The sequence below is a fragment of the Paralichthys olivaceus genome, chromosome 17, assembly GCF_024713975.1.
Source record: "Paralichthys olivaceus isolate ysfri-2021 chromosome 17, ASM2471397v2, whole genome shotgun sequence".
In the NCBI taxonomy this organism is placed as follows: domain Eukaryota; kingdom Metazoa; phylum Chordata; class Actinopteri; order Pleuronectiformes; family Paralichthyidae; genus Paralichthys; species Paralichthys olivaceus.
Window position 1 is genome coordinate 1,846,694 of NC_091109.1, and position 19,184 is coordinate 1,865,877.

Below are 19,184 nucleotides of genomic sequence, written 5' to 3' on the forward strand. Positions count from 1 at the left end.
TGGTTTTCTTTCATATTTCAATCTGCTGAAACAAGGTCTTCAAAAAACGTCAGCTCTTGGTGGGTTGAGTGACACGTGTAGGGAATGGTTACACCAATGGCAGAGGGAGGTGGGCGGGATTGACCTATACAAGGAAGTGGACGGTGATCAGGGCCTGAGGCACAAGACAACATGAAACACAGGATTGTGAATGTGACGGTCAGGGATGTTCGATTCCCGACGTCTCTGGAGCAGCATGGGTCAGACGCCATGGTGAGAAATCTCTGCACCAACACACACACACAGTGAATCCAGTCACATGTTTACTGTGTGTGTGTGTGTGTGTGTGTGTGTAGCACACTGACCCGGACTATTCAGTCGCTTATGTTGTCATCCACACGGACTGTGGCCTCCAGGGCTTCGGCTTCACGTTCACTTTGGGAAAAGGCACCGACATTGGTGAGACACACACACACACACAGACACACACAAAGCTGAGCCCCACACCGCCCCCTGGTGGTCAGGTTCGGTGATGTCCGCCTGCTTGTTGCCCCTGCAGTGGTGTGTGCTGTGCAGGCCCTGTCAGGACTGGTTGTTGGGAAACACTTGCAGGAGATTGTGAGCGACTTCCGAGGGTTTTACCGCCTCCTGACCAGTGACGGACAGATGAGATGGGTAAGAGCCTCCTTATATACAGTCACAGAGCAGACACACACACACACACACACACACACACACGAGCATCACACACAGTAAAATGAGTAACAGGGAATCATGTCACCTGAATACTTGGTTTCCTGGCCTCGATATGGCTCCTGGCTTGTTCCTACATGGAGAGTGACTCACATCCTCTTCTCCTGTATTTCATTTAATTTGAGTGTATGTTAATAAGAACCAGCTTCTGTCTCCTCATCCAAAACAACATTAAACATCCTAAATAAGAGCCATTCCTTATTGTTTTCAGATTATTAGAGCCTGACCAATATGGATAAGTGAGTTCGAAATTTCAGATGTTATCCAGATATTTTTTTCTTGAGTTTTGTGTTTCCTTCAGTGATATTTATCCAATGTTGATTATTTTTAAGGGGGACATCAAATGCATCTTCTTAAACCTCTTGTTTTATCAGTTGGGTCCAGAGAAAGGTGTGATCCACCTCGCCACCTCTGCAGTTCTGAACGCCGTGTGGGACCTGTGGGCGAGGGCGGAGGGCAAGGTGAGGCCACGAGATTGAGCCATTATTAGTATTTCCTTCGCAATTATGACACATCGTGACTCACAGCCTGTTGTTTTCCCCGCAGCCACTGTGGAAACTCCTTGTAGACATGGTGAGCCCCGGTGAATTAAGATGGAAGATTCATGTTCAGGTTGTGTAGAAGAAAAGTATGACGTATCGTGTGTGTCAGTTCAGGATCCAGAGCAGATCGTGTCGTGCATCGACTTCAGATACATCACTGACGCGCTGACGGAGAAGGAGGCTCTGGGTGAGACTGTAGATGATGTAGATTTGTGCCCAGTAACAAACCTTTGACTTGTAGGCAGTTCAATCACAGCAACACACTCTCTCTGCTTCTCTTTCCTGATTCAGAAATACTCGTGAAGGCACAAGAGGGGAAGCAGCAGAGAGGTGAGCACACTAGACTCTTTAATTACATGGCTGAATGGGATTTTGTGGAACTAAATTGCCTCTTTAGAAACTAACAGGAGTGCTATTAGCCTGCATAATAAGCCCCTGCAGCCCATGATTGCTCCATTAAAACTCACTTCTCCTCGGGTATTTATTACTGTGTGGTGAAACTGTGTTTCTTTCACCTGCCAGAGGATCAGATGCTGAGGGAGGGTTATCCTGCGTACACCACCTCCTGTGCCTGGCTCGGATACTCAGACCAGCAGCTCAAACAGGTCTCTGTGCTATAAAATGCACGATGCACTCGTACAGACAATGATTTATTTTGTCTTGTCACTGACAGCTGTGTTTTTCTGAAGCTCTGCACTGACGCACTTAAAAGCGGCTGGAGCAAGTTTAAGGTGAAAGTCGGCGCCGATCTCGAGGACGACATCCGCAGGTGTCGACTCATCCGGGAAATGATTGGACCAAACAACGCGTTGGTGAGTTTGTTTTCACCCCGACCAAAGCATAGCATAAAACCCTGGAGTAGTGTGGACGCCCGACGCATCTGTACCAGATTTGATGTGGATGCAGCTAGTTTTTATTTCACAGAATGACAGTGTACTGAAGTGTTTTGTGTTTGCAGATGATCGATGCCAACCAGAGGTGGGACGTAGGCGAGGCCATCAGCTGGGTGAGCAGCCTCTCTGAGTTCAAACCTCTTTGGATCGAAGAGCCCACGTCTCCAGACGACATCCTGGGCCACGCTACCATCTCCAAGGTAAGACAGAAAAGTTTCATGTAACAGTTTGGCGTTTCATCCAGTGCCATCTTGGTTTTATGTCCCGCATAGTTAGAGGAGAGTCCTTTTCTCATAGACTTCTATAGAAATCCTTTCGCCCTCTGCTGGTCATTTGAGAGAATGCAAGTGTCGGCACTTCTGCATTGGCTTCACTCTCCAGACCTGGAGTCCACAATCCTTTGTTATAAACTGTCCATGGTTTCAATATATGGACAGATTATGAGACAATGGGCACCTGGACAGACATGTATAAGTGTCCCCACCCTTCCTACGTAGGAGCAAGATGACCTCCCATTCTGTGTTTGTTTGTGTCCTTGTGGTCTCTAAGGTTGTTTTGTGTCTCTTTATTGTGTTGTTTTCTGTTTTTGGAGTCATTTGAGTAACAGTTAAATATTAAGTCACTTCAACCCTCCGGCCTGAGACTCATCAGTTTCATTTGTTCAAGTTCAACACTGATAAAAGATGTCTGACTTTGTCGTTGCAGGCTTTGGCTCCGCTCGGGATTGGAGTGGCAACAGGGGAGCAGGTCAGAGCTCAAGTTTGTTTCTAGGACACATACACACTGACTGATGAAATGATAATGTTTGATGGCCGTTTCCTCTCCAGTGTCAAAACAGGGTGATGTTTAAGCAGTTCCTCCAGGCCTCGGCGCTGCAGTTTGTCCAGATCGACAGCTGTCGGCTGGGCAGCGTCAACGAAAACCTGGCTGTGCTGCTGATGGCCCACAAGTTCCAGGGTAAGAATTCAAGATGCTGAGTCCTTTTGTCATTTCCTTTTTCTGAAAAAAGCAAAAACAGGCTGCAAAAGGTTATCAAACAAGTTTTCAAATATGCTAAATACATGAATCAATAATAACATTTGTTAGAAAATAAAAAGTGTATAAGTTGTTATAGCATGTACACCTCTTTCCCCCAGTGCCCGTGTGTCCTCACGCTGGGGGAGTCGGTCTGTGTGAGCTCGTCCAGCATCTGATTCTGTTCGATTACGTCTGCGTGTCTGCGAGTCTCAACAACCGGTGAGAGCGGGCTGAGTTTTCACTTCCTGGTTCGAACTGTTTTCCATATCTGATTGGTTCGTGATAATCCTAATCACAACTTCACCTACAGGATGTGTGAATACGTGGATCACCTCCACGAACACTTCACCAGCCCTGTGGTGATTCAGGACGCCCACTACATGCCCCCAAAGGTACGGCAGCGTGCAGGTACAGAATATAATTATAAGTACTTTACATAATTCATATAGAACGACTCTATCTGCTGCTGTTCTCAGGATCCAGGCTACTCCTGTGAGATGCTGGAGTCGTCCGTGCGGAAACACCAGTTCCCTGAAGGCGACGTATGGAAGCTGCTCGTGAACAAATGAGGAGTTTTATCTCCAACGCGTCACCAGAGGCTCTTTTACACGAATAATTAGACTTGTCTGAGTTACATTATAAAAACCCAGACAGCTGTAATTTTGTCAATCTGCACAATTTCAATTTTACACTCTGTGAGCTGTTTAATTGCTACAAGTTTCCTGACACACGAGGCCGACTCCAAATGTACCATCTTTATTGATAGAAATACATGAATCACCATATTACCATATTTTCAAGTGAAACAGTTTAGAGGATTTCAGGACATTAAAAGTTCAGCTGCAGAAAATCCAAAGTGTAGATTTGTTTTTCTCCCAACTACTGTAAGAACTTAATGTAGTTTAAAGGTGTAGTTCACCTAAATGCAAAAAACATATCTATCTTAGATCTTTTTGTGATGCTGATAACCTCTTATTATTATCCTGGAAATAAAAATAACAGTCATATATACAGAAGAGTGTAATAAATGTTTTCCCTCCACATTCATCCCCAGTTGTCTTTCCATTAGGCTTATTACACAGCCATCTGCATCTTGATGGAGGGATGAGGGTTGTAGTCACAGATTTCAAAGTCCTCCGCCCGGAAATCATCGATTTTCTCCACGTTTCTCAGGATCTTGAGTTTGGGGAACGGGCGTATATCTCTCTGGAGCTGTGAGTTAAAGACAGATGAGCTCATGTAAGTTTAAAATCCAGAAGAGAGCAGAGAGAATTAAAAAACAGTTTCAATGAACCCACCTGTATTTTGAGAGGTTCGATGTGGTTGATGTAAACGTGAGCGTCTCCCAGCGTATGAACAAAGTCACCAGGCTGAAGGGAAAGAATTTTTTAAAAACACGACAGCTGAAGTAACCGAACACATCAATCTCTTTAATCTTAAAGTGAGGTCAGGACAGTGCTCTTACCTTCAGTCCTGTGATGTGAGCGATCATGTAGGTGAGAAGTGCGTAGCTGGCGATATTGAAAGGGACGCCCAGACCCATATCACCCGAGCGCTGGTACAGCTGACACGACAGCTCGCCATCGATCACGTAGAACTGGCAGAGGGCGTGGCAGGGGGGCAGAGCCATGAGGGGCAGGTCTGTGAAACACAAGGAAGCGAAGATCAAATATGTCATCGTTAGACAAAAAGAGATTTAAGAGATATCTAAACCCAGTCGGGACAAGTTAAATAAATAACTTAAAGTTAAAGTTGGGTGTCTGCTGCACCTTTAGGGTTCCATGCACACATGATGATCCGTCTGTCTTCTGGATTCGTCTTGATGGTGTCGATGACTTGCTGCAGCTGGTCGACACCTTGACCTGTGTAATCTGTTGAGGGAAGGATCAACAATAAGGATCAAGGGATACTTGAAGCCCAGTAATCTGTCAGGTGTGTTAAGGTTTGGTTCCACGTTTCAGTTTTGCGAGAGCACCAAAGATCTTTTCATGAAATCCCTACTTCCTTTCACCAAAGTACTGCGTGCCCCATTACTTGACGATGAACATTCTTATACCACTTATTTTTCTTATTGTATTGTGTAATGGGTGAAAAACCTGCCTCATCTTCCTGCAAATACCTGAACCATCCAAAACACACTTTCAGTTGCATCTGCCAACCAAAAAATTCTAATATTGACTCTGGGTGTGGCTTTGACAAACTTCACCTGCGTGCATATTTGTGTATTCTGCACCAAAGTGCCTCCACTGGAAACCGTACACGGGTCCCAGGTCACCCTCTTCTCTTTCCGTGAACCCGAGATTATCCAGGAACTGTCGAGACCCGTTGGCTTCCCAGATCTTCACCCCTTTCTCTGAGAGCTCCTTGGCGTTGGTTGACCCCTGTGACACGAACGAAAACAGATATCAGTGACTAATTCAGTGCATGTCAACACAAAGCTACAGACAGAAATGCCGCTTGTGACGTTTAAGGGTTAGTTTCAGTTTTTTTGTAAGATTGAGTTTGGTGCTGTTAAACAATCAAAGGCATATTAGCAGTGCTTTGGGAAATTATTTCTTAAAGACAATTAGTGTGAATTGGCCCTTTTTAACAATTACTGACTCATCATCCTCACCTTAATAAACCACAGCAGCTCTTCAAGAATCCCTTTCCAGAAAACTTTCTTTGTCGTCAGCAAAGGAAACTGATCTACAGCAAAAATGAACTGGTTATTTTTTCATGATTGATTGTTCAAAGAATCATAAAGAAAATATAATCAGCCTTTGTTTATTTTATGTGGTTATTAAAAATTGCAACCAACAATACAATGATATTGTATAAAGACTTTACAGCACCCCCTGGTCTACAAACAGGTGACACTTCCTAAATATACTGAAAGGAGTTTGAGATTAGCTTAAATATACTTTATTCATCCCACAACGGGGAAATGTACTAATTACAGCAGCAGAAAGACTCACGCTACAGAAATGAAGGTGGAAAAGGCAAGAACACAAAAAACAGACAGAAATATCTGAAACCTACACAAACAAGAAAACAATCAGCCTGCAAACAGACAATGTGCAAAAAAGTACTGAGGATAAAAAAGGAGAGGGGTCTGGCTGCAGACCTCTCGCGTCAGGCCTCTTCCTGTGCAGGCTCTCGTCTCAGGCCTACCTCCAGCGTGAGGCCCGGAAATGAAAAAAAATTCCTCGGATCCAGAAAAAAACAGAAGGCGGAGACTCCGACGTCGCTCACGTGCTAGTTGTGACAGTAAGTGAGACTTTTAAAAATGAAGGTGCATGAGTTATGTTTGCACGTAACTACCTAATTAAGTTTGTTAGTGAGGGAGTTTATTTGTAATGCGTTAAATAATTAATTTGAGACATAGCTAAATGTTGAACAAAATACGAGTTTTATAGGCTAAATTGCATTCAGCATCTATGCTAGCTTTCAGATCTGCAAGTCCGCTTCTCCGCGGTTTTGCTGACCCCCCTCCTGCTATATCTAACCGTTAATAAATCAATTGGTAGCTCTGTTGATAGGTGTTACGATATTTACTTTTGTGTAGTGTTACCTGTAATAAACAAGGTATTGGCCTACTTATTACGAGGCGCGTTTGTGCCGTGGTGTTAGTGATATGACATTTTTTGCAAAGTACAAGTATGTAACATCACAATCAGTCTGAAGCTGTTTAACTTGCTTCAACTGAAATAAAATATTGAATATAATATCACTATTTTGTGTTATGTAGATGCATCACTCCATTTTTCCAACAAGTGATGACCACTTCAAATTCTGAAATTCAAATTTGAAAATGTGGATGACATGTGGGTCTTTTGTGACGAGATTGTGGATAAAAGAGGATACACAACCTACACTGAAACTCAAGTGACGGCTAATAAAGATGGTGTTTAATAAAAGACTGAATAGAACCAAGTGATTTTGTTCTTTTTTGAAATTTTTGTACTTTTATCTGTTTTCCTTATTGCTTTAATTATATGATATATTTATATAGTATTCATTGCATTCATTCATTCATTTTCTATACCACTTATGTTCACCCTGGACAGGTCGCCAGTGTATCGCAGGGCCGACATATACAGACAGACAACCATTCACACTCTCATTCACACCTATGGACAATTTAGAGTCACCAATTAACCTAACCTGCATGTCTTTGGACTGTGGGAGGAAGCCGGAGTACCCGGAGAGAACCCACGCATGCACAGGGAGAACATGCAAACTCCACACAGTTGGAACCCAGAACCCTCTTGTTGTGAGGCAACAGTGCTAACCACTGCACCACCGTGCCACCCATTTATATGCATTACTTATATTTATACATACATATTTATATAGTATATTAATATTAATTATTATATGTTTATTTATTTACTTATATTATACAATGAAGATCACAGGTGAGTTATTGCATTTCAATAGTTTTATCTATTCCTCTCCTCCCTAAATGTTGACAATTTTGTATTTAAGCATAGTTAACAACCTAATTGGCCTCAATAGTCTTAAGATCTTAATGTCATTGAAGACAAAAGTCGAATCATTTAATACAATAGATTTTTTTTTTTTTAAAGGCATTTACCTTATATAAATGTTATGCATGAGCGTTTAAGTCTCTGAACAAATGTACATAGATTGATGTGTTCATACTCTTCAGAGGGACTCCAGGTAGACAGGCATAACCCTACCCCATTAAGACTAATATTTTGCTGGTGTAATCGGTAAATGCCACAAATAAAGGATTGACAACATCAAAAGTGTTACATATATTTAAGAAACTAATAGCTTTTCACGTTGTTGGGCGCACTTCCGGTCCCAACCGACCTCACGCTGGAGGTGGTTTTATTTTGAAGTTTGTTGCGCGCACTTCCGGTCCCAACCGACCTCACGCTGGAGGTGGTTTTATTTTGAAGTTTGTTGCGCGCACTTCCGGTCCTAAACGGCCCCACGCTGGAGGTGGGCCTGAGACGAGAGCCTGCACAGGAAGAGGCCTGACGCGAGAGGTCTGCAGCCAGACACTCTTGTAAAAAAGTGGCATGATATAAAAAGTATTGTAATGTAAAGTGACCATGACATAAATACTGTGGTGAGGTGAGTGTTTCCATGATGATGTAAATCATATTGTACATTGTCAGTGGTCTTTGTTACTTCTGTGCTTTATCACCGACCTCTCAGACTGTATCTGCCCTGAGCACCGAACACAGACACCACTCCGGTCCCGGTCCGGTCGCCCTTCCTCCGGCCGTGCTGCAGGATGTAGTGGATCTGGTCCAGGTACCCGCGCTCATCGCAGAGAACACCCGTCCTCCTCTCCTCTGCAGCGGGTGGCTGCTCCGATTTCTCCCCGCCGTCCTCCGAGGGCTGCTGCCCGATGTAGATGTCTGAGGTGGCCGGCATTGTTTGAGTGAACGCGGGAGGGAAACTTCGAGTTAAAGTCAGCAACAGAGAGGAGCTGTTTTCAAGTTTTGGCGCTTCTGGAGATAACTTCCGGGTTGAACAAGATTCAGGAAGAGGGCGTGTTCTGCATTTCAAACAGAGGCCGAGAGCGTTCAACGCACTGCGAAGGAAGAAAACACGTGCAGATAGAAAAAAGACGTGAAAACTTAACAACAACTTCATCAATTTGAGGAGTCAAACAAGTCACAACACATGCAAACACAGATGCAAAGTGAAAAAGAATAGGGGTCGGAGCAGAGTGCATGTACAACATTTTATTGCGGAAACATTGTAAACCCTAAGAATTAATTTAAATGAGTACAAAGAATACAAGCGGTGCATGTAAACGTTCGAGTTGTCAGTTTATTTGGACTCTGGGCTCTTTATCCAGTGTCTGGAGAAGCTCTGCAGATGTAGAGATCACTGTGTCACGCAAGTCCTGTGGAGGAGACAAACAAATCCATTGTTCAATTAAAAATGTCAACAACAAAAACAAAAAAAAAGCTGACAAGCACTTAAATGTTTCCATGGCAACAGATGCCTATGCCTTGTTGCATATGGATCCATTTAATCTTTAATACAGAGTCGTTGAATGAGGAAAGTTATGATCATCTTAGATAACATGTCATTTGCATCGTGATATCTGACTGAGCCTCGACACCTCTTATCTGCTGTTTATGTAGCGTCAGAGCCTCCTGAGCTGCAAACTGGATGAAAGCTGGTTCGTCCACCTCCAGCTCTGCAGGGACTCGAACAGTGATCGGGGGAGAGTCCAGTATGGCGACGAGCACACTGGTGTCTGGTTTAGGTCTGGGACTCTTCACCTGCTGATGTGGAATCACCTGAAACGTGAGATCGTGCATCAGCTCATCGTCTCGCAACACAGAATTTAATTTTATAGATTATTATTTATAGATGATGTTACTTAGTGTTGCTTTAACTTTCTGGATCAACTTCTAAAGACCAATAAACTTAGTCACATAAATGTTTAAGAAACAGGATGGAGTTATTCTTACATCTTCAACATCAGATTTCAAATAACAGGATCATTTTGAATGTTCTTTTACAAAGATCAGAGACTGTGCAAAACGATGATCTGACAAATCTAACAGACCCTGATCATGTTGAACACGTGTGGGCCGAGCGTGCTGTTGGACAGCCTGTTGACCCAGTCGTACTTGTCGTGCACGCTGCTGAGCCACCTCTGAGTATCTGCCGTGTGACTCTGCACCAGCTGCAGTCTGTCGTCGTACTGCTGACGAGAGGCGTTCAGCAACATGTACATCTCCTCCATCTGAGAGTGCAGCTGCTGGACACTGGGACACTCTGAGTAGATACATGTACACATCAGGTAAAGTTGGGTTTTTATACTTTTTTTAATGCTGGAAAAATGGGGTGAGACATCATGATTGACAGCTGAGACTGGCTCATGAATGGTTGAGACTTTGATACCGTGGTTCCGTCCCCAAAAACGCTATTCTGCAAAATGTCAGGGCAATTCTTTCTTGGCTAAGCATTAATGAAATAGCCTAATTTATGAGCTAAACAGGCCTGAGATCGAACACTCATCAAAAATCACACCTCTGCACCAGTGATTTACCTTTTAACAGATAATCCTTGCAGGTCTCACACAGATCCTGGAGCTGCCAACACACCGATGCTTCTCTGCGCAGTCGTCTGCACATATATCTGCTCTGGGTTTGTTCCAGAGAGGAGAGTGATCCTGTGTCTGTGCAGATGTTACAAAAGGTTAATGTCATTCTACAAGGGAGTAAATAATACAAATAAATCATATACCTCTGCTCGCCTGCTGAAAATACTCCTCAGCTTCTTGTATCTCCTCGAACACATCCACCACTGTGGAGCTGAACTCTTCCACCACGTTCCTCCCAAAGTCGTACATTGAATCCAGGATGTGATCCAGGCCCACGGTCCTGAAGAAGCCTGCGGTCAAGCCACCCTGGAGGCCTGACCGCGGGCTGGGCCGGAGCTCCATGTCCAAGGCTGCAAGAAAAGAATGACCGAAGACGTGCGGCATCTTCTTGACCAGAGTGATGCTGTGGTTGCAGAGGAGGCTGATGTTTGACAGCAGCCGGCTGAACGATTCCTCCGCCTGCAGCAGCTCCAGGTCGGATTTACTCTCATCAGTGTCATTCTGAGGCGACTTGGTCCGAGCTACTTTGTCCTCATTTTGACCGTAAACATGCTCTGCTGGTTCCAACTGGGTGGCCATTTCCCTGAAAAACTCCTCCACCTGCAGGGAAAGATTCACATCAGCAACGTGTTTGGAACCGGATTCAAACCATGTCGTGACTTTTACACTTTCACAGACGTTATAAATGGATAATGCTTCAGTTCAAACCTTGAACGAGAAAGCGGCGAAGCCACGTCGACATGTGGAGGTGAAGAAGGCCTTACACGTGTCTTCGAGACACGGTCGGCACTCGTCAAAGGAGGATTTGGTTAAATCTTCACACTGCTGCTCGGCCTCCTTGAGTTTCTGCTCTGTTTCTCGAGCCAGCTGCGTCGCCCCCTGAAGGAAACCCCAAACATGAAAGATCACTCACAGCTACTTACCCTCCTAATAAGCCAGAGTTTAGAAGATGTGGTTTTTGGGAGGGTTTTATTCTAAAATGACAGAAAAAGCAGATTAATCTACAGACAGTGCATTTATCTTGTAAAGCTACACCCCCGACTCTTTAAAACCAGCCGTACTCCCACGTTCATTATTCACTGTCTGCTTTGAGGTTTTCCATGAGGCTCTGTGCGGCTTTGCCTTCATCCATGAGGCAGAAAATATGTGGCAGCTCTCGGATTAAGTCACAAAGACTGTTCAACTGCAATAGTCATGTTCTGTGAAAAGTTATGATACTTAAATACAGAGTAATCTCGTGGTATTTTGGTTGTGGGTTTCTAACATCAGGAACGATTCCTGCAAATATAAGAAGTTTGCAGAGACACTTTAATGGCAGCCACGAGAACTCGGTTCACCTTCTTCTTGTCGTTACTGTGTCTCAGGGAGTCCATCAGGTGCATGTGCCTCTCCTCTTTTTTCTCCATGGTTTCCTTTGAGTGCTTCACCCCGAGTAGAGCCCGCTTCATTTCCTCAATTACAAACCGCTCCCCTGCTGCAGACAGCTCTGCACCCACCAAAAACACACAATGCAGTTAAGTTTGATGGTGATAACAAAAAGTATGTTAAGTCTTTTTCCTCCAATCAAAAACATGTTGAAGTGATGACGTCCTCAATTCAAATCAAGGTTTTTTTGACGTAGAACTGACGTGGTTAGCATATGCTTAGCTAGCACGAGAGGTGTCTGTGTGTGTGTGTGTGTGTGTATTTAGGCCTCACTCTCCAGCCTGTCTTGGCTCAGTGGAGAGGAGTCTGCAGCGCTCAGCACCACCTCTGAGAGAGCGATGCAGAGGATTTGAACGAGCAGCGTCCTCATTCTGTCTTCAGCCCTGTGGACGTTATACAGAACGTACTCATTATTCTGCTGTGGATCCCCACACAGTAGATTCTGACACAAATGAAAAACTTGCTTTGATTTTAATCATCATGTCTTTTTAAAATGCTGCTGCTAAACTTCACACAAGGAGGCGCCATTTCTCAAGCTTATCGAGTTAGATGCTTTCTTTAAAATAAATGAACAGAAAAATCAGGGAACATAAGAAACAGTCTTTTCTTTCAGTGGAACATGACGTCAGTGTGAAGCCAAATAAACATGATTACCTCATTAAGTAAAACCTCAAACGTGACGATTTTCTGCTTTTTCTGTCTCATTAAAATTTATAATTTGGGAGTTTTTTTTTTACTAAAAACAGATGATGTGAAGATGTTAAATTTGGGCTCTGGGAAATCATGAGGGACAGTTTTCCTATTTAAGTATTCAAATAATATTCAAGCAAATAATAATCAATCAAATTCTGAAAATCATCAAAGTACCCCAGTGGTCGGGAGGATTTTGCTCATGATGCAGATGAGCCCACAGTGAAGGAGGCTCAATACGTCAGCTAATGTTTGTGTGGTTGAAGGATCACGTTACACAAAGAGGATAAATACTATAATACAGAACAACTGAACTTCTCATTATGAGTAAACAGAATGACAGAAGCTGAAACTACGACTTTAATCTTTCCTTAGTAAACATCTTAAGTTGTGGCATCTGTACTGACGACCCCAAGAGACTGTACATTAAACATTAGGAACTGTTGTATGTACTGTTATATTCATTGTGTGTACTGTTGTAAGTACTCTGTATACTGTTGTATGTACTGTTATATGCATTGCATGTACTGTTATATGTTAAGCCTATACTGTATGTACAGTTATATGTACCGTTGTAAATACTGTAGCTCTGACAGGTGTGTATTTTAAGGGTCCATATTGCATTAAAGAAACACATATTAATACGTTTTTCATTTCTACTCATCTGTCACTGAAAACACAGACATTACTGAACATATATACATCCTAACAAAATCAGTCTTACTGTAAAATCCTAACTGTATCTGATGCCATCTGTGAATATACTCTTTAAAAGCATATTACTGGTGTGTGATGACCCTACATGAGATACAGAAGTCCGTAATAGAAAGTATTTACCTGAGAGACTATTAAACCATCAGCCTCTGGAAAACATGATCAGCAGTTGGAGAGAAGTGAGAGAGAAGCAGACGTAGGCATCCTCCAAGGATTGTTCTATTTTTATGGATCTACTCAGCAGCTCAGATCCTATTAGAGTGATTGTATTATTGGTTATTACGCCTTACTCATACAGCAGATCAGCTTGAGACAGGCTTTGATGCCCGGCATACAAAACATGCTCATTTGTCCGCAGCTCTATCTCAGTGCGTTGTCTCCCACATGGTGCAGAGCCCTCCTCAGGTAAAACATTCTGCTCTAATCTCCGTCCAGCTGACAGAAAGCTTGGGCCTCCTGCAGAGACCTGGCAGCGTCTCAGTCACGGGCTGCAGCTCTGCTTCGTCCTCAGGTCACCACGGGAGCAGCAGGCTCAGTGTGCAAAGTTTTATCTTTAACCCTGAGCAAAGTGAATTTTCAACAACAAAGTTTGGTGCATCTTGTGTTTCTTGTGCAAATCATTACATATGTAAGTATGTATGGAGTACAAGAGATGGCATAACTATAATTGAATAAATGCAGAAATAAATAATCAAATACATGAATTTAAAAAAGTGTTGAATTTCATTATTTAACTTTTTTATTATTTAATTATTTTTGCATTCATCTATTTATTTGCACTTATTTCATTTCTTCGTCCCTCTTATTACAAAAATGTAATGTCTGAATACGTTCTTCTAAATGTAGATACAGATTAACATGATAATACTACAACAAAAAGTGAAGATGAATCATCTTGATCGCCCCCTGGTGGCTGGTTGCAGTATTGGTCATATTGAGCAGATTCTCCAAGTTATTTTAACTGAATTTTTGGGCAGCAGGAGGAACTGGAGATGCTTTGTCTATCTTTATATACAATCTTTTTACAGTTTATGGAATCTTTATAGGTTAAATAAAGTTACTGCTAAAATATTCCAAAACATACTTGAAAGTACTATGGGGAACAAAAAGGTCGCTCACTCCCCCCCCCTTTCAATGTTTGATTTAGTTACCAGAAGAGAAAGTCATGATAAATATCAGACGTACTGAGCCAACATAATCAACAACATCCCTCAGACTATATTAGCATTATATGAAAAATGTCCATCTTGTCTTCCTGTGTGTCTCTGGCCTCCACCTCTGGACGGTCTAAGTTTCCATTGTTCTTATCTTTTGATATCTAAACATGGCTGCAGCAGCAGCAGCGTGGAGAATGTGGAATTCCTGTGTGCTTTCTCGGTTAATCTGAGCCCACCGCTGAAAAGCCTTGACCCAGCAAATGAGGTCCCAACCTCTGAATGAGGACCAGCAGGAGCCTGTAAGATACCTGACCCTCAGCTGCTTTTTATCAGCCCCGGCCGAGCCCTAACACCAGCCCGCTGCTCCAATTATAGCCGACAGTAAAATAACAGTTTTGAAGCCTTTAGGAAAACAAGTAATTAGTCGCTTTATCATCTCTGGCTGCTCTGGAATCTAATATGTGGTGGACTGGGTCAATCTTGAGCTATTAGAGTCTGAAGGCCTGTGTTATCCAAAGAGAGAAGAAAAACAGATCTGAGCTTCATGTCTTTGTTGAAGTTTTTTTTTTAAAGCTCAGAGGAATTTGGACGGTTATCTGTGTCTTTTCCTGTAAATCAATTGGTTTGAAGAGAGCGAGTGTGAATAGATTAACATCGGGGCCGGATCATGTAGCCCGGTGACACTAACCTGTGCCGGGGAGACATGACAGTGGGTGCATGGTCCTCATTAGTCTGGAGGATGCAGATGTTTTCTCAGCTTTGATCAGTGATCTGCATCTGCAGGCCGCGGAGATTATGGACACAGGAAGTGTTGGAATTATCACAGCACCTGGAAGAGCTGGAGGGGAAGTGGTCGCTGCTGAACCTCAAAGTCTAATTTAGAATAGTCCTGGCTGCCATTTTTAACAACAGGAAATATTCTCAGAGCAAATGCAAACAAATGAAAAGAAATATATTAGATAATGTAAAAAGAATTGGAGGTGTTTATCACAGAAAACCAACCGTTCTTAAACTAAAGACATTTGAAACCTTCAGACCTGACAATATATAGAAATATAAGGAAAAGACAACGTAGCATTCAAAGATATCCATTAGATCAAATAATTGAATCTGAAAACTTAATTTTATTTTTGAAAAAGGACAAATGTGAGCCAGTGAAGTTAAATTTTGTCTTTCCTGTTATATTAGGTAATTTTTCTTGATTTTAGTAACACAACACGTCCTGTTTCATGAAAGACATGTTCATTTTTATAGTTATACAAAGAAAGTTGAAATAATTAGTGATATATGATGTGACATATTGATATATAGCAGTGTGGATGTATCAATATAAGAATATATAATACATTGAGGATTAATATATCGAGTATCAAGGTAGATTATGTGTTGTATGTCTGATACTCGATGTCGTCTACATGTAGCAGAGCATCACAGCAAAGTTCCGGCTTAACACATAATCTTAAAAATTATTTGAAAAGATGAACATTTGGAAAATCAGAAGATAAAATACCTAAAACTACGTGTTTAACATAAAACTGCACTTTAGAAATGTCACTGTCGCTCCCCTCCACCTCCACAAGCCTTTGAAATGATCTGAAATGAGAACCAGGTTTTCACCCGGGGACGTGATCTCCATCAACCCCCAGTAACTTAATCTCATCTCTGGCTGGATCAGGGCAGCAACGCACAATGTCCCAGGCTCTGTCCCGGGCTCTGTCCCAGGCTCTGTCCCGCTCCTCCCTGTCAATCAGCCAGTCAGTCTGCAGGAGGAGACTCAGCAGGAGTAGAGGGGACATGAGAGACTTCAGGAGATTCACTGGGAGCAGAGGGGACATAAGAGACTTCAGAAGACTCAGCAGGAGCAGAGGGGACATGAGAGACTTCAGAAGACTCAGCAGGAGTAGAGGGGACATGAGAGACTTAAGGAGACTAAGCAGGAGCAGAGGGGACATGAGAGTCTTCAGAAGACTCAGCAGGAGCAGAGGGGACATGAGAGACTTCAGAAGACTCAGCAGGAGCAGAGGGGACATGAGAGACTTCAGAAGACTCAGCAGGAGCAGAGGGGACATGAGAGACTTCAGGAGACTAAGCAGGAGCAGAGGGGACATGAGAGACTTCAGAAGACTCAGCAGGAGCAGAGGGGACATGAGAGACTTGAGGAGACACCAGTGACCAGGGTGAACTGTCTCTGCTAAGTTAAGATGCTCAGAATAATAAAGGGAGAAACATGGGAGGGAACCAGAAGTCAGGCATTTTAGCCTTCAAAATAAAAGTGTGGGACTTTTACTCCACGGGACAGACATTACCTGTGAGTGACAGAGATGAACATAGAGACAGCAATGATTATATAACACGTGTGACAGTTAGTAAACCATAATACCAAGGTTAAAGTTGTTAAAGGTAGTAGTAGAATAGTAGGCTACATTAATCTTCAAGTACTGCGATGAAATACAAATTTGATAGTTTGATATTTTGATTTATTCGTCATTAATTAACTACACAACCGTATGATACAGACAGAGCAGAAGAAATCCCCCCATGACCAGGAATGAAATGTAGGATAATCATTCCCTGTAAAAATGTCAAAACTCTCCTGGTTCCAGTCTCACAAATGTGAAAAGTTTGTAAAATGTATTTTCTTTGGACTGTTGTTTGGAAAAAAGTTTTTCTGCGTACTTTAAAAAGCTAAAGACTCCTGTAACTAGATTTGTCTGAATAAATTCTACTTTATGTCACAAAGGGTGTTTAATTGTGAAAGGGCACCAGAAGCTGCCTGTGTCTCCCAGTGTAACTTCACAGTGGTGGAGTCAGACCAGTTTCTCCTCCTCTCTGCAGGACGAGCTTCTCCTCATCACTCCTCTCTCCTCCCAGCCTCGGACGCGGAGAACATGGGATTCTAACCTGAACACTCGACATGAAGACACATCAGTAGTTTTTTATCGCTTCTCTCATCGGCGCCTGGAACAAGTTCACACCTTCGCACTGGATGCTGAGATGCGCAGAAAGTGACGCGGCTCCTCATCTCTTCTTCAGACCTCAGCCAGTTATTTAAACGCCATGAAAGGTTTGTGTCCTCTTTTTATTTTCTCGATCCACATGTTCAAACTCAATCCGCTCTGTGCGTATTCGGCGTGCGCGCTCCACATCTGGATGACATTACGGTGCTGCGGTGCAGAGGTTGTGAAATACTTTGAGGTTTTTCTTTTTCCCACTGAAAGAAATAAAAACCGAGATGTTGTTTTGTACAATTAAAGCTGTTTTCCCGGAAACGTCCCGGTGCATGAGAGGAAAAGTAAAACACGTTAAAGTGTCAAGAGAAAGACGCGTTCAGGTGCAAAGAACTGCCTTTGATATGGCAGGTAACAGATGATGGGGCCGTGAACGTCACCTGTAGAGTACGGTGGCCCTGAATTGCAAAACACAACAACAAACCACATAACACTGTTGTGTCTCCTTGTCTCTGGTTGTGTTTTTTTTAATTATAATTAATTGTTTCACTGTTGTTTTCTGTGATTTGTTGTTGTGTTATCTTATTTGCTGTTGTGTTTTTGTGGTTTGTTGTGTGTTGGGGAGTTTTCTGTCTGTGACTGTCAGTGATTTGTTGGCGTAGTTTTCTGTTATGTGCTTGTGTCTTCGGAATTGCTGTTGTTTCTTTCTCTTCTGTGCTTTTTTTGTTGTGTTTTCTTATTAACTGATAGTTTTTGTGATTAGCTGTTGTCTTTTGTGCTTTTCTGTTGCGTTTCGTTATTTGTCGTTGTGCTGTGCACTTCAGGGGCCACCGTAGTAGTGCATGTGTTTTGCACACTGGTGTATTTGTGTTGCACTCAGCATCTGTATCATCGATGTTTTTGTTTTACAAAGAGAAATCGAAGTGAAACAACAGCTCCTATTCACTTTACATCAGTGACTCTACTCCATCTAACCCGCTCTGACCGCCCACCAACAACACACACTCAGCTCAACCCTCCCTATCTCCCCCCTGTGTGTGTGTGTGTGTGTCCCACCTCTTCACCCCCCCCACCCCCTCCATCCAGTCCCATCTGTTTAACATTAGCAGTGATGTTCTCTGAGCTCTGCTCCGATCTGCAGCAGAGTGTAGCGGAGTGTAATTAGGGTTTACTGTCAACAACCCAGAGAAACCGCAGCCTGTAGCTTTTACAGCTCTGTGCGCACACACACAAACACACACACACACACACACACACACACACACACACACACACACAGGGGTGACTAGAGATGACTCCACTATCTCACCACCTTAACCCTTGTTTCCTCATCAGAAATCATTGTATTCAAGGTGAATGTTTTGCATGTGTGTGCAGCCGCCCTGTAAAGTTTGTATCCAATGCTTTAAACATAATGCCCCCCCCACCCCGTCCAGTAGCGTGCGTTTGACCTATTTCTGTCATATGTTTCTGATTATGTCACACAGACGACTTTGCAGACGAGGAGGAAGTACAGTCTTTTGGATACAAGAGGTTCGGTGAGTGAAAAAGTTTTTCCTTTTTTTCCTAGCGGTGGAGGAGAGAGAGAGAGAAAGGCCAGCACACTTGGAGCTCAAATAATAAAACTTTTACTGCTTTGAAAATTAAAGGTGCTAAGTGTGTGGGCTCAACTCTTTTTCTCTTGTTACCTGGAGTTACCTCTGTGTTCAAGTCTAATGAAAACGTCACGTGATGTCTTCTTCACGTCAGACCTCACCTGTCCTCGTATTTTGCTCCGTCGCTATTGGCTTTGCTTCGTTTGCGTCGAGCGTAAACGAGGCCGACAGCCTGTGAGGTCCAGCTCACCACAGGCCCGTTGACCGCTGACAGAACTCAGCAGATCAAAAAGATTCACAGCCCCTCGTCCCTCTTTCATCCACTTACACTGAGCCACTAAAGCGTGCTGACTCACACAGGGACCCCCCCACAAAAAAACCCCC

At 43.1% G+C, this 19,184-nt stretch overlaps 4 protein-coding genes across 4 annotated transcripts in view; 2 read left to right on the plus strand and 2 right to left on the minus strand.

Moving 5' to 3' along the window:
• Window positions 1-94: 94 nt before the first annotated feature.
• On the plus strand, window positions 95-4,225 carry enosf1 (enolase superfamily member 1). Its single transcript, XM_069512770.1, has 15 exons — window positions 95-252; window positions 336-438; window positions 539-654; window positions 1,107-1,193; window positions 1,279-1,305; window positions 1,389-1,461; window positions 1,566-1,604; window positions 1,797-1,879; window positions 1,964-2,086; window positions 2,233-2,367; window positions 2,873-2,914; window positions 2,995-3,124; window positions 3,304-3,403; window positions 3,495-3,576; window positions 3,661-4,225. The coding sequence occupies exons 1-15, from the start codon at window positions 172-174 to the stop codon at window positions 3,751-3,753; spliced, it is 1,314 nt and encodes a 437-aa protein (XP_069368871.1). The 5' UTR covers window positions 95-171; the 3' UTR covers window positions 3,754-4,225.
• On the minus strand, window positions 3,925-8,698 carry tyms (thymidylate synthetase). The gene is made up of 8 exons (XM_020087861.2): window positions 8,638-8,698; window positions 8,350-8,604; window positions 5,799-5,872; window positions 5,391-5,565; window positions 4,954-5,055; window positions 4,650-4,825; window positions 4,483-4,554; window positions 3,925-4,396 (listed from the first exon to the last, which is right to left on the minus strand). The coding sequence occupies exons 2-8, from the start codon at window positions 8,576-8,578 to the stop codon at window positions 4,259-4,261; spliced, it is 966 nt and encodes a 321-aa protein (XP_019943420.2). The 5' UTR covers window positions 8,579-8,604; window positions 8,638-8,698; the 3' UTR covers window positions 3,925-4,258.
• A 168-nt stretch (window positions 8,699-8,866) lies between these two features.
• Window positions 8,867-13,656, minus strand: LOC109629877 (clusterin-like protein 1). Its single transcript, XM_020087860.2, has 9 exons — window positions 13,224-13,656; window positions 11,970-12,079; window positions 11,609-11,757; window positions 10,980-11,150; window positions 10,415-10,871; window positions 10,218-10,346; window positions 9,732-9,943; window positions 9,279-9,459; window positions 8,867-9,056 (listed from the first exon to the last, which is right to left on the minus strand). Exons 2-9 carry the CDS (start codon window positions 12,064-12,066, stop codon window positions 9,046-9,048), a joined length of 1,407 nt encoding a protein of 468 aa, XP_019943419.1. The 5' UTR covers window positions 12,067-12,079; window positions 13,224-13,656; the 3' UTR covers window positions 8,867-9,045.
• Window positions 13,657-17,067: 3,411 nt separating this feature from the next.
• The window catches only part of LOC109629730 (collectin-12), a 30,917-nt gene continuing 28,800 nt past the window's right edge, over window positions 17,068-19,184 (plus strand). The window contains exons 1-2 of the mRNA XM_020087581.2: window positions 17,068-17,321; window positions 18,693-18,743. Of these exons, the coding sequence (XP_019943140.1) occupies window positions 17,315-17,321; window positions 18,693-18,743 (58 nt within the window). The 5' untranslated portion in view covers window positions 17,068-17,314. The remainder of the gene's footprint in view (window positions 17,322-18,692; window positions 18,744-19,184) is intronic.

Excerpts from the sequence above, each read along its gene's own strand:
- enosf1 (XM_069512770.1), top strand. The coding sequence starts at position 172 with ATGAAACACAGGATTGTGAATGTGACGGTCAGGGATGTTCGATTCCCG. Across the intron at positions 253-335 it reads AGCATGGGTCAGACGCCATG|CACACTGACCCGGACTATTC; the intron begins GTGAGAAATCTC and ends GTGTGTGTGTAG. Across the intron at positions 2,368-2,872 it reads GCCACGCTACCATCTCCAAG|GCTTTGGCTCCGCTCGGGAT; the intron begins GTAAGACAGAAA and ends TTGTCGTTGCAG.
- tyms (XM_020087861.2), bottom strand. The coding sequence starts at position 8,578 with ATGCCGGCCACCTCAGACATCTACATCGGGCAGCAGCCCTCGGAGGAC. Across the intron at positions 5,566-5,798 it reads AGCTGCTGTGGTTTATTAAG|GGGTCAACCAACGCCAAGGA; the intron begins GTGAGGATGATG and ends TTCGTGTCACAG. Across the intron at positions 4,826-4,953 it reads GTGTGCATGGAACCCTAAAG|ACCTGCCCCTCATGGCTCTG; the intron begins GTGCAGCAGACA and ends TGTGTTTCACAG.
- LOC109629877 (XM_020087860.2), bottom strand. The coding sequence starts at position 12,066 with ATGAGGACGCTGCTCGTTCAAATCCTCTGCATCGCTCTCTCAGAGGTG. Across the intron at positions 11,758-11,969 it reads GAGCCAAGACAGGCTGGAGA|AGCTGTCTGCAGCAGGGGAG; the intron begins GTGAGGCCTAAA and ends TGGTGGGTGCAG. Across the intron at positions 9,944-10,217 it reads CAAGGATTATCTGTTAAAAG|AGTGTCCCAGTGTCCAGCAG; the intron begins GTAAATCACTGG and ends GTATCTACTCAG.